The 14,074-nt window shown below is 34.8% G+C and overlaps 2 protein-coding genes and 1 pseudogene across 2 annotated transcripts; all 3 read left to right on the top strand.

The window, feature by feature from the left end:
• The first annotated feature begins 5,990 nt into the window (after positions 1–5,990).
• On the top strand, positions 5,991–8,264 carry LOC147944973 (peroxidase 29-like). Its single transcript, XM_087451426.1, has 3 exons — positions 5,991–6,339; positions 7,374–7,734; positions 7,806–8,264. The coding sequence occupies exons 1-3, from the start codon at positions 6,085–6,087 to the stop codon at positions 8,216–8,218; spliced, it is 1,029 nt and encodes a 342-aa protein (XP_087307552.1). The 5' UTR covers positions 5,991–6,084; the 3' UTR covers positions 8,219–8,264.
• A 1,444-nt stretch (positions 8,265–9,708) lies between these two features.
• LOC147944972 (putative 3'(2'),5'-bisphosphate nucleotidase, mitochondrial) lies at positions 9,709–11,784 on the top strand (the record flags this gene model as incomplete). The annotated part of the gene is made up of 6 exons (XM_087512778.1): positions 9,709–9,888; positions 10,227–10,286; positions 10,577–10,917; positions 11,085–11,163; positions 11,277–11,327; positions 11,516–11,784. Coding segments are annotated over 6 exons (861 nt in total), but the record flags the coding sequence as incomplete, so codon positions are not given.
• Positions 11,785–13,775: 1,991 nt separating this feature from the next.
• The window catches only part of LOC147944971 (S-protein homolog 2 pseudogene), a 639-nt pseudogene continuing 340 nt past the window's right edge, over positions 13,776–14,074 (top strand).

Genomic DNA, 14,074 nt, shown 5'->3' with positions numbered 1-14,074 from the left:
AATTGAAATTTAACACTTGTAATTCATTTTAAATTCTTTCTTTTCTCAATCAATTTGATCATTTTCACTTCTTACTATTGCTTTCTGCTGATTAAAAAGCCAAAGGTTCATTTCAATGTTATTATATTTTATGTTGTCACACACAAAAGTGAGCCTTTTTTAGAGTTTGATTTACTATGAACATTACTTTTAACCATATATAAAATTTTACTTATGTTTGTCTCCGACCATATGGTGCTATATATTGGTATCCTTTCTTAATTCGCTATTAGAAATTGTCTTTGTTGTTGATCATTATCAATCAAAATACATATGAGGCTGCTTCTCTCTTGGTTTATTTACTATATCGAGAAAATACTAAATGCCACTTGTCGAAGGAAGGTCGAAGATTGAGATCAGAGTAGATGGCTGGATTGAGTTTCGTTTCCCCTTCACTTTGATACGCGATTTCTCTTTCCATAGATTACTGATTCACAAATCACAATCAATATTCCGATGTTGTAAGCAAGTGGAGTTTGTATACAAATGATTTACTATGAACATTACTTTTAACCATATATAAAATTTCACTTATGCTTGTGGATGTTTTTTCTCTCACTTTTAGATATGTACAAAACCGAGTTTTATATGACGGACCAATCAAACCTAATTGGTTAGTATAGAGTAACTCACATTCTTCAGCTACAACTTTTAGAGATATATATTTGGCTATAATGCTTTCCACAGTTACATGCATATTGGTCTCACGTTTTCCCTCAAAAGACCCCCTTCTTTCCTCCCTTTTAATGGGTTAATCTTGATTGCCTTATTTCCTACTAACACATTTGATACATGGATTTGTAATATTTGCTTCAAATCACATATTCCTCTTTGGAAAAGAAAAAAATCCAAGACGTAACAGACTAAGAATGCATATAGACAAAAACTTGTACACTCATCAGCTATTCAATCAAAGTAATTCAATTAAACTAAAAAAGTCAGAAAATTAATAAAATATAGAACATAGGATTTTATGTTGGTCTCTCCCAATCCATCCCATTCCACCGTGTCGACTGCTCTCCATCCAGGCTGCATCCCCCTCTATTTGATTTCCCACTTATGTCTATGAATCGGTACCATCATGTTCTTCAATAAACGACAGCGAAAACAAAGTCGATGTGGTGAAACAGGTGATAATAATATCTCACCTTTTGATGTTCTCTTCTTTAGGCTAAACACTAATTTTATAAATTTCTTGCATTTTCTTTTTTTTGGCAGATTCCATATCACTCTGTGACAACCCGTCCTGCGGACCCCACTAGCCCACCGCTAGCTGCCCCAACGGACCGTCTGTTGACCCTGCTAGCCCACTGCTAGCCGGCCCAACAGACTCCAAGCTGGCCCTGCAGGGCATCGATCATAACCCTTCACCGGGCAAATGGAACTATTCATCCAAATCCACAGTAGGTTATTGGTGCGCCAGGCGTTCCTCGAACCCTGGTCCCCACCCTTTAACAATCTTCCCACAAGACAAGCTGTCACCAATTGACCTTAGCCATATTCTCTCACCAGACGAGACCACGATCTCAGTTACAATCCCCGATGGTTCCAACTCGCGTCTGAGAAAACGTGTCTCACGAAATTAAAACAACCGGACCCGTTTTTTTTTTAAATAAGTACAATACATAATTAAGCATCTCATACTACTTAATTAAACCACCCAAACCACAATTCCTCATTAAACCGATAACAACCAATATGCACAGCGGAAACATACCAACATACAGAACCAACACATCATCAATGCAATAACATTCCTAAGCATTCTATCCATCAACCTAGCATAACTCTATCCAAGGTTCCAACATAAACAATATAACCAAGTCCAACAACACACAACCGAGACCCTAGATCATCCTCCTCCTCATCGCCACACTACACAATACCTACACCACAAACATAATGAGATGCGTGAGTATTACCAGAAATACCCAGTGAGACGATCCTCCCATCTACGAGCTATAAACACAAGCAAATCAAGAGTACAACCACAAATAAAACATAACAAACCAGACATTGAAGAGAACATCCAATAACACCTTCATCACACCTACACAACTTCACACAAAACAAGTTATACAACCCAATCGCTTAGATAAGCTCATGGTCACGCACTCACCTTATCAAACTGATTATAACAACGAATATAACCAGTTGAGACTCTCTTAACGTCTGAAACAGCCCAGCAATTCCCTACAACAAGCCACACAACCAAAAACGACTTATAGCGAAACTGGACAGAAACATTAGAAAAGAACAGTCTTAAAGACGAAACCCTAAAATAAAAACCAACCGTTAACTATCAAATCCCTCCGATGAAAAGCTAGTCCGAGACGTCACGAAGCTTCTCACAAAATCTCGTGCCGATCAGAAACCAGACGAGACCACGATCTCAGTTACAATCCCCGATGGTTCCAACTCGCGTCTGAGAAAACGTGTCTCACGAAACTGCACATAACTCATCGAGTTTAAATCCAAAGCCACTTCTGTAAAAAGGAGAATGACGATGAAAGGCTTGAGAATAACACTACCAAATTTCGTTACCTTTGACAACGATTTGATATATCGAAACTGTTTCTTCCCAAACCCTAACAATTCTGCTCCTTCTCCTTTAATCTCCTTCACACCACAATAGGCTCTCTCCTCTCTCTATATCTCTTTCTTCCTCTCAACACAAGTATTGAATAACAGCCACGACCAAATAGAGAGAAGAGGCGTCCATTTCATTATAAATATATCACTTAGGGTTTCCCAAAACCTGCTCTAAACCGGGTGAACTTAAACCAAACCAGGCAATTTCATGATTTCACATAAATTGATCGGTTCTTCCACTTTTCTTTGGGACACGGGCGTTACACACTCTAAAAGTGACTGTTATACATTATGTTTTTAAAAAGTTGTATATACAGATTAGAAAGTCATCAAAGACTAAATAAGTTACCTTTAGTAGATCTTTTCTTTCTAACTTGACTTGTCATTTGGTCGTGCTTACGCTTTATAGAATTTGATTTTGTGTTGTCACAAGCTCTCTATTTCCATGCTCATTTGTAATATTTCAATATATTATCAAAATGTTTGATACCCAGAAAGTATAAGAAATTATAATTCAACTAAAATTTTTAAAAACTTTATTTACAAAAAATGCAAACTAACCTGGATCATGAACATCTAATGGAAAAAAATAAACATTTATACCATGTTTGTTAGAAAAAAATAGGTTAAAATAAGAACATATATAAAATTATAATTATACCATGTTTGTTAAAAAAATTTGGCTTATCCGTAGCTCCAGCATCACTGCATATCATCATGCCTCTCGTATCTTGGTATTGGTTTTTCCAAAAATTCAAAAAATAAAATCTGCACATTGAGAATCAAAAACATTAGCCATGCAAAAAATATGGCACACGTACTTAATAACATTAGCCATGCAAAAACATAAAAACCGGAAAGGCTAAAAATTTTGAAGAGACTAAAAGTTAACAAAAATAAGATTAATGTATGAACTTAATAGTGTCGACTAACAGTAATAATAATCTAACCGAGAAACACTACAGGTCATTTGCAGCAAAAATATTAAATTACCTTGAATTAGAGATTGATGCTTGAAAGTTAAAAAAATACTTAAATAATACAATTCTTTAGTACTCAGAATTTTTTTTTTCGAAACTTGTTTATGTAGTCAAGAAAAGTTTATATATAATAAACAAAGAGGTGTAAGACATAGAGGTGTGAAATGTAAAGGTGTAAAAAATAATAGATGTGAAACATGGAGGTACAACAAAGAGGTGTAACACATAGAGGTGTGAAATTAAAAGGTGTAAAAATTAATGGATGTGATTTTTGAAACCAGGAGGTACAACAAAGAGATGCAAAGACTAAGGATGTGTGATTTAAAAGGTGTAAAATTTAATGGATGTGATTTTTGAAACCAGGAGGTATAACAAAGAGATGCAAAGACTAAAATGTGTAATTTAAAAGGTGTAAAAATTAATGGATGTGATTTTTGAAACCAGGAGGTACAACAAAGAGATGCAAAGACTAAGATGTGTGATTTAAAAGGTGTAAAATTAATGGATGTGATTTTTGAAACCAGGAGGTACATCAAAGAGATGCAAAGACTAAGAGGTGTGATTTAAAAGATGTAAAAATTAATGGATGTGATTTTTGAAACCAGGAGGTGCAACAAAGAGATGCAAAGACTAAGAGGTGTGATTTAAAAGGTGTAAAAATTAATGGATGTAATTTTTGAAACCAGGAGGTACAACAAAGAGATGCAAAGACTAAGAGGTGTGATTTAAAAGGTGTAAAAAATAATGGATGTGATTTTTGAAACCAAGAGGTACAACAAAGAGATGCAAAGACTAAGATGTGTGACTTTTCAAAGATGGGAGTGCAACGAAAAGACACGATTAATAATTTTAAACTGTTGGATTAAAACTGTAACTAATTTCATCCGTTGGATTAAAAGTTGACACAAAAAAGTGGGTTTGCTATTATATATAGATTAATGGTAAAAAAAAAATGACATAGAAAATGAGTTCTGCCGACTTTTTATGAGACTTTGGTACATATGGAAAATCATTTTTAAATAAATAAAAGGAATAGTCCGAAAAAGCCAACGTAGTATCTAGCGTTCCGTACGTCTTGAATTAAGGAGTCTGATCTTTTGCAAATGTGTTCGATTAATCAATAATCTTAAAATGTACTGCATGGTTCACACCCGATGTACGTATTAGTGGATTCCAACGTATGATGCAATATTTTAAAGTGGCAAAATATATGTATTTGTATAGGCATATAGCTGTGATATAAAATGCCTCATCTCGTATCTATAGGATATATTTTTTTGTCCTCGACGAATCCAGAAACCTCAAACTTGATGAGGAATGGGAAGCGGGGACATAGGATAAGGAATCTATAGCTTTGATGCTACTTGTGAAAGTTTACTACATGACTCTAGTCGACAATAAATTAAATTGAAGTAATTTCTTTCTCAGTAGATAGTTAATTACAGTGTCATATATAGATAGAGTTTCACAGAAGCATTTACGTTTTCTAAATCACCACAACTACTATTAATGAATACTCTCATACACTTGTGGACCTAATTTGTATTAATAACCAATGTTTTGCGAGATAATTACAGAGAAGAAAAAAGTAATACTAGAAGAGTTTAAGGATATATGACGAAGGGGGATATAGTGAAGTCACAGTGTTGATCCTACTTTAGGAAAACAGCTAATATGGACATTAATTTCACCGCAAATTCATATTAACGAGTTCCACCATATTACCATCTGTCTTGGGTGTCTCTAGAATCTACTAGCTCGTCGTTTACTACTAACCCTAATCTACTCGACTTTTTCTACTAACCTTACATGTGTGTATATAGAGTTATAGACTATAGTGGATTAAAAGATACTATAAACGCTTATAATTACGTGAAAATTTACCTAACAGTTCACATTATTCATACATGTTCTTTTTACCCATTTCTATGTCTTGTCTCAATCAACTGTTACCTATAACCATTTATTGAATCAAACCGGTTCGCTACTTTTTATCTTCTTTTGGTTCGCTCTACTTTCTGTAAAGCAAATGCGTGATTTCAATTCCCAGATAGTCAGGTACCACCAAAACCAAACAAAAATCACGAAAAAATGCGATGTGGTTGGCTTACGAACTATTTCTATACAATCAAAAAAAAAATGTATATATATATATATACTTTATTTAACATCACATTAATATTGATATATTCGGTTTTGAAACTTTTACCCAGACTTAACCGGAAAATATTATTAACTTTAATCAATACTGCCAATTTTCGGGCGTTACACTTCAGCAAAAAAAATGATAAATCACGTTCCTCAGTCACTTTCTTTTTAAATTGATCTACCAAAATATTATTAATATCACGGACACTTGCTTTCTTCAACTTCCTATTTATACATACACTTCCAAGTGAAAATAACAAGTCATCTTCTCATTAGCTATCGATATTAATTACCTCGAATTCTGTACCCCCCCAAAAAAAAGGTGATGAAACCAAAGAGCAAAGTTGCAGAAGCTGCAGCTGCATCATGTGTTCTTGTCATCATGAGCTTGTTATGTACCTGTATTAATGGTGATCAAATGGAGACTAATTACGAAGGGGCGTTATCTTATAGTTACTACGAGAAGACTTGTCCCAGAGTCGAAGAGATCGTGAGATCTTCACTTTCGTCAATGTTTATTCTTGATCCTACTTCTCCTGCAGCCTTGCTAAGGCTTATGTTTCATGACTGCCAAGTTCAGGTTCTCTATCTCTAGCTAAATCATTCTCTCTTTCTCGTTCTACGAAAATTTCTCAATATATGTTTTCAACTTACTGAAAAAAAAAAAATATGTTTTCAACTTAATGGGTTCTGCTTTAACGTTGACCAAAAAAAAGGTTCTGCTTTAACAAAAAAACCAAAAGAAAAAAAAAATTTTGATACATAGGGTTTGGTTTAACAAGTGTTTTCTCAATTATGTCAAGGATTCGGATTTATATATTTTACGTGAATAAACATATCAGCATGTCATGAATCTGATCGTTATTAATTATGTTTAATATGATCATTTCAGACTTAAAAATTGCCAAAAGTGGACGTTCGTACATGATATCTAGTTTATAATGATTTTTTTCTAACACGTATCTGAGCTTTCGTTTTATTTTTCTTTTAATTTGTTTATATATTAATATACAAGCCAAACACACATATATATGCTTTTGCTAACTATGTAATATATATAATGCATGTGATCGATAAATTTAGAAAATAAATAAATAAATTTAGAAGACAACAGTACACGAAAAATTTGCTAAGACGAGTAGACGACCACTTTAATTAGTTAAACATGTCACGGTCCAGTGTGTGGACTATATGTAGGAAGAATGACGTATTTTTCCATATCAGTGCGCATCGTGATCACTTACGACGACATAGTGTCGTGAGTAAAAAAGCTTGTGTGTTACCAACAAAATAAAAGCAAAAACTATTTTCATTTATCGGATTTGGATACATACGTCAGTCTGAGACTCGGAATTGATACAATTTAGGAATAATTTTACGAAAAATAATGTACATGCATGAAAATCCAGTGTTTTCTATTATATAAGTCACAATTTTTTTATATTTTCTTAATTAATAGAAAAATTAAAAGTTGTTGAAAAAAGTAACAATTTTTCGTATCTAAAATATTTGCAAGAGATGGAGAAAAACTCGAATAGATCATTGTTCTTCGTATTTATTTCAATTCATCCATCATCATTAATTGTGGGGAACAAAAACATGTGGCTTATATAGGGCTGTGACGCATCGATCCTACTCGAGCCAAGCGGGGACCAACAGTTCACGGAGATTGATTCAGTCAAGAACTTCGGAATTAGAAAGAGAGACCTTATTGGCTCAATCAAAACCTCACTAGAGACGGAGTGTCCCAAGCAAGTCTCATGCTCTGATGTAATCATCCTCGCCGCCAGAGAAGCCGTGGCTCTCTCGGGAGGCCCACTCATCGCAGTGCCACTAGGAAGAAAAGACTCTCTCTCCACTTACAGCAAACACGTGGCAGACTCTGAGCTCCCTCCTTCCACTGCTGACGTGGACACCACCTTAAGTCTCTTTGCCAGCAGAGGCATGACCGTCGAAGAGTCCGTGGCCATCATGGGTATATTCTTAATTTTTTTTATTTTTATGTGCATACAAAATTCATATAATAAGACTTGCTCTCTCGTATAGGTTCACATACAATAGGAGTGACACACTGCAACAACGTACTATCACGTTTCGGTGATAACGCAAACGCGACGAGCGAGAACATGGATCCACGTTTCCAAACGTTTCTTCGTGTTGCTTGTCCAGAGCTTTCTCCAACCTCACAAGCCGCGGAAGCCACATTTGTTCCCAACGATCAAACTGCGGTGGTGTTTGATACAGCTTACTACGATGAAGCCATCGCGGGACGTGGCAATCTCAGGATTGATTCGGAGATTGGAGCTGACCCACGCACACGTCCGTTTGCTGAAGCGTTTGTGGCTGATCAAGACCGTTTCTTCAACGCCTTCTCTTCTGCGTTTGTAAAATTGTCGTCTTACAAAGTGTTAACCGGGAATGAAGGAGTAGTTAGAAGCGTGTGTGACAAAATAGATTGATCTATATTATAATTATCAAATGTTAAATGACAAAATTATTATACAATCCGTAACAAACTTAGATGGTTTAAAGCATAGTATCAAATATTAAATTAAACCTACTGAAACGTTTTTGCAATATTCATCACACAACAGGACTTAGCGCAAACCGGTTACCAAAAAGGTTAACCGTCAAGGCGTCAACTGTTTAATTTTAATTATTAAAACAAAAAACAAAAAAAGAGAAGCAAATGTGCTTGAAAGCTTGCACTCTTTGCTTGAAATGGCACGAAGTTCATACAAGACAAAAGCCCAATTTTAAATTTTTGCATAAAAGATGCGACAACAGTTCAAAACAGACAACACTGATTCAACGATCAACTTATGGGCCCTCAATCGTTTCGTGGCCAATAATTAGTCTATCTTCTTGGAGCAATTGTGTAAATAATTTTTTTCAATAACAACAAAATTATTTAAACTAAAAATAAAAAAGAACAAGTAAATGAATGAATATATGGATCGACAAAGCTGCTGAACAAGGAATTCATATATCTCTGTCCAGATAATATGGATCAAATTATAAACTTTATGGTAACAAAGACTATGCATATATTTTAATTAGGAAATTACCTAGAATATTGCATAAAAGTAGGTTTATTACTAGACTAACACGTTGAGATTTCTGTTTTACTAGAATAACACATAAAAGTTTGCAAATTACTTTTATATCTGAATTGTGTGTTTTATTACGATTTATGTCATTTATAATTAAATTTGTTCTGAAAAAAAACTTGAGATCTTATGCTCTTGCTCTTGTTTCCCTGTTTTTGTTTCTTTTTGAATCGATGTTTGTTTGATTTTTTGTCAAATCCTCCTTTACTCTGATAAATTCCCGGATGCAAGAAAAGAAGCTTCACTTCTCCACCAAATAAAGTTTCAATTTTTTTTCTTTTAGGGTTTCCTCTCTCTCTTTTCTTTGGGAGATGTCAATCAAAGGAGAGATTTCAACCTTAAAGGTTTCAATTTTTTTTTTTCAGTCTTTCACTTTCTTCGCCGACGTTTCTCTTTTGACCGGAGGAGTGTGACTATATCTTCTCTTCTGTTCTGTTCTTGATTTACAGGTTTTTACCTTCTTTCTTTCTTGTGCACACTTTTCGTTTCTATCTCAGTTCGTAACAGTTCAAGATTTATCGATTAAGATTTCTGAAAGTATTGGTTTTTAAAATAGTGATTTAGACAAAGTTTGAATCTTTGTTATGATTACGTATTGGGTTTGATCAGTCTTTGTTTCGTTTTGATGAATTAAAACCCTTAATTGCAATTTTCACAGGAAGCAAAAAGCTAAAAAATATGGACTTTGATGATGAACCCAAGCCAAAGGAGGTTGCTAAAACCCGTAGATTCGCACCTGGCCGTGCTGGGAAGACTAAACCGAAACCTAAACCGGAACCCCCTACAGCTAAACCGGAGCAGCCGGCGTCGTCACAAACTGAGTCTGTGAGCAAGAATGAGCAGCCGGCGTCGTCAAACCGTCTATTGATGCTAATAACCTCGTAAGCTCTGTGGTAAGTGAAGTCAAATCAAAAACAAGCATTGGAGACAGTGATTTGTCTGACGCTGATGTACTAGAAGCAATTGACAGAGGTGGCAAAGATGCCTATGCGTTTTGCAACAAACCAGCTACTTATTGGGTATGTTATACGTAGCATAGTTTGAAGGTTTCTCTAAGTTTCGTATGTTGTGGTCTTACATAATATCTTCAAAAGATAAGACCATATCATCTTCCGCCATTAGCTTTTTTTGTCAAAGGTAATCTCAGTAGATTAGATATTTACCATCCACAGTTGATTGTCATTTTGAAGTTTGTAAATCTTGGAATGTTAGACTTGAACTAAGAAATGTGTAATACTCGATTTATGTGTCTTTGCGAAGTCGAAGAATGGAAAATGATGCACATATATCTTTTGTGCCTAGATGATACGATAATTTTCCATACTGTCTGCAACTCACTTCCATTGATTTTCTGTAGGCTTTGGATCCAATTGATGGCACAAGGGGGTTTCTTAAAGGAGATGAAGCTTTATATGTGGTATCTCTCGTATGACATACCTCTGTGCTTTTCATTTCCTTTCAGAGTCTTAAAAAAGTTCCGTGTGAGAGTTACAGAAACCATCTTTTGGGATTGATAATTTGATATATCCTCAAAAAACTTTCTTGCTTAGCTTTACTTACTTTCTTTTTGCAAAAGCACGGCTGAGCAATGAACAAGATATATATTTCTCTTATGCATATATATGAGTTGGATATGAGGTTTCATGTTGTTTTGTTCTGTTTCTGATATCTCTTCTTCGTCATAAATTTTATATGCATAAATCTCAGGTAGGATTGGCCCTTGTTGTAGATAATGAAATTGTGCTAGGAGTTATGGGATGTCCAAACTGGCCAGGAGATTTATCAGATCAATCCACCGGAACTCTAATGATCTCGCATATTGGCTGTGGAACGTGGACCAAGGGGTTACAAAATATCTCTGGCAAAGTAAGCGGTGATTGGACAAGGTGTTTTGTTGATTCCTGTGATTTAGTGAACAAAGCAAGGTATTGTATACAAGAAAGCCAAACCTGGGAATCAATTCCTCTCTCTGGTTTCTTCGCTGCAAATATAGCTTCATATGACTTACAACATGAAGATATCATTTTGGTGCCCACATGTTGTGGAAGGTATCTACTAATTTTCTATCTACTAAAACACACATTAAAGTTCTTCATACAAAAAAAAATAGTAATGAACAATTTTACCTCTTTAGAGCTGAAACTATCTATGAGTTGCTTGTATGCAAATTTTTAACATTTCCCACTCAGTTAACTTTCCCTATTTGTGTGTACAGTTTGGGCAAGTATATGGTGGTAGCTTCAGGCAGAGCATCGCTTTTCCTTCTCCGAACCAAAACTCAGCGAACAATAAAGGTACTCAGATTGTTTGATCCGGATCTACGCACAGCAAAATCTCTTTCTTATGTTGTTGTATCGAGTATTATTTATCTCTCTTTCTCTTAAGAGATTGTCTTGAAAACATGTAGTCTTGGGATCATGCTGTTGGGATGATATGTGTTCATGAAGCCGGAGGAAAGGTTGGTGAAATCTTTATACACTGTGTCTCGAAGCCATTCTTGTTACCATATCATTTCATCAATAAAGAGTTCTTAAAAATCGGCAAATAACAAGATAGAGCTTGCCTAGGAATCTAACAAAGCCCTAAGTCTAATGATCATGATCTCTTTTTAAAGTTTATTGAGAGAACGAGTCTCTATCTTCTCAGGTAACAGATTGGGAAGGAGATGAAATCAATTTGGAGGAAGATCAATCTGAAAGAAGGATCATTTTCCCCGCGGGTGGTGTTCTAGTTAGCAACGGACGTTTACATAATCAGCTTCTTGAGATGACATCTTCTGCTTCACCAGCTCTTTGATTCATATGATTCATAATCAGATTCTTGAGATGATCTCCATTCTTGTTCTACTTCGGAGTATGTTTGTTTATATATTGTATTATTGAAAGTACTGTATATCTAGTTGGTTTTCGTTTATCCAAAAGATTGGTCTTCATTTAGAAACGCCTCTTCTCTAATCTCTCTTTCTCTCCCAATAGCACTGAAAAATCAAAATCAGCACGGTCTTGTCCGATTAGAATATAGTTGAATGATTCTTGTTGTGTTCTCATATTGACATATAGAATCTACTATAACCCTTGTATAGTTTAGGAGGAAAAGAAAAAGAAAAAAACAAAATTTCACAATTCAGATCTTCAACTTTTTTAGTAATATCTCGACGAAGAAATATGTCATTATAGCATCACCTCTATAATGGAACGTAACGAACGAACATCCAAGAATAGAAACCACTACTTTTTAAATAATTCAAATGTATATTATAATAGATACTAACTAAATACTTTTACTAATTAATAATATTAACTATAACGTGGATGTAATTTTGTATGGTTATTGTTCATTACCTCTCGAAAATATGATAAATAAACAATTACGAATTACATAGGTTGTTCTAGTAACATCTCTTACTTTTTCTAGTAACATCTCTTACTTGTTCCATTTCCGGTGAACAACAACGACAATATTAGCTAGGGTTATAGAAGAAGATATGTTGAAGATGACTACAAAATTACAATAATATTGTTCATTAAAACGGATTTATGGACCTACACTAAGCAAAAGAACTTTATGTACGTACTCTAATCTCAAGAACATTATGTACGTATGCGTTCATATGTACGTACACGTTTATATGTACGTACACGTTCGATTTTAGGTTTAATGAACCCGAAATTACCAGAATATCCTCGTCTTCTACCTCTAACATACGACTGAAAACCCTAATTTTCCCTGCCTCACTTTATTTTTTCACGACTTATGTTTATTTTTTTGGTTTCACTTGTGGGTTTTTTACTCAACTATTATAGATTTTCATCTCAACATCTGATTTCTAAATTAAAAACCTATAAAAAGTGAGTTATATAGATTTTCGAACAGATATCTAGCTCTTCCATGGATGAACCCAGAGGAAAGATTAACGAAACAGAGTAGGAAAAAGACGTTTGCTCCAGCCAACAAACAGAATACGATTGATGAATCTGCTACAAACGTTATTACATGAACACCATAGATCGGAAGAACAGCAAACGTGTTTAGATCTACCTCCAATAAGTCTATCGCAACGCTAGACTGTCTTTGACAGCTCAAACAAATTCGTGTTATTCTGGTAAGACTTTACAGCTGTCAGAAATGCTTACTAAATCTACCACGGACAAGAAACCTACCATCACACTCCGAAAACTATTTCAAAAAAACAAACAAGTATACCAAAAATATCTGTAAGGAGAGAAGGCTGTCGCAAAAATCTGTCGCAACAGGCCATTAGTCTACCATAAATATCTTCCCACCCTTTTACGTTTGCCGCTACACGCGCTAAAAACAAAAGTCTATCATCAAAGGGAAATTCCTCTACCAACTTAATCTACCGAATCGATTTCATGTACGTCCACCGATAAGTGTACCAACACTACAACTAAGTGTACCATCTACAGTGACCGATAAGTGTACCAAGACTACAACTAAGTGTACCAAAAATATCTGACGTACACCTTTAATCAGTCCACGTGTATAAATCTACCATCAAAGGATCGGTAGACTTAGTCCCAACTTCAAATGTTTTTTTTTTCTAATGGCATTAGCCGTAATTACGTTTTTTCTCAACACTAGTTTCAGGGGTAGTATAGGTACAATGTGTTAGTTTAGTAATTACGAACAATTGTATGTTACTTTTGTAATAAAGAAGTTTTTATGCAATATTCTAGTAACTCACCCATTTTAATTTGGAAAGTGAATGGTCAAATGAGTAAAGTGTTGATTTAACATTTTTTTTTTTTGGTCAACAAGTGTTGATTTAACATATTAATGAAAGATTCTTACCAAAAAAAAATGAAAGATTATTACAATATTAAATAATAAGTTTGATTGAAGTAGTCATCAACCATAAACTTCGATATTGACAACAACAAAAAAAAAAAAAAAAAAAAGTTGGAAGAATCATCATGGGTGGTATGAAAACATTCATAGCGTTCTTTGTTATGACTATGCTCATAAGTGCAACTATATCTCGAGCCCAGAAAACGACGACAGTGGTAATTCGTAATGATCTTGGAGGTGGTTTGACGTTATGGTACCGTTGCAAATCAGGGGATGATGAGGTTGGATTCGGGAGTTTAGCACCAGGTGGATCGTGGTCGTTTGGATTTAAACCGCATATATTCGGCCGGACTTTGTATTTCTGTAACTTTAGTTGGGGAAATGGAAGTCATTATT

The sequence above is a fragment of the Camelina sativa genome, chromosome 5, assembly GCF_030686135.1.
Source record: "Camelina sativa cultivar CO46 ecotype springtype chromosome 5, ASM3068613v1".
NCBI classification, from domain to species: domain Eukaryota; kingdom Viridiplantae; phylum Streptophyta; class Magnoliopsida; order Brassicales; family Brassicaceae; genus Camelina; species Camelina sativa.
The sequence above is the reverse complement of the archived record's forward strand: the minus strand, read 5'-3'. Positions and strand labels throughout refer to the sequence as shown.

What these genes read in the sequence shown, in the direction of transcription:
- LOC147944973 (XM_087451426.1), top strand. Translation starts at nt 6,085, where the DNA reads ATGAAACCAAAGAGCAAAGTTGCAGAAGCTGCAGCTGCATCATGTGTT. An exon ending in TTCATGACTGCCAAGTTCAG is followed by an intron (nt 6,340 to 7,373) that starts GTTCTCTATCTC and finishes TGGCTTATATAG; the next exon opens with GGCTGTGACGCATCGATCCT. An exon ending in AGAGTCCGTGGCCATCATGG is followed by an intron (nt 7,735 to 7,805) that starts GTATATTCTTAA and finishes TCTCTCGTATAG; the next exon opens with GTTCACATACAATAGGAGTG.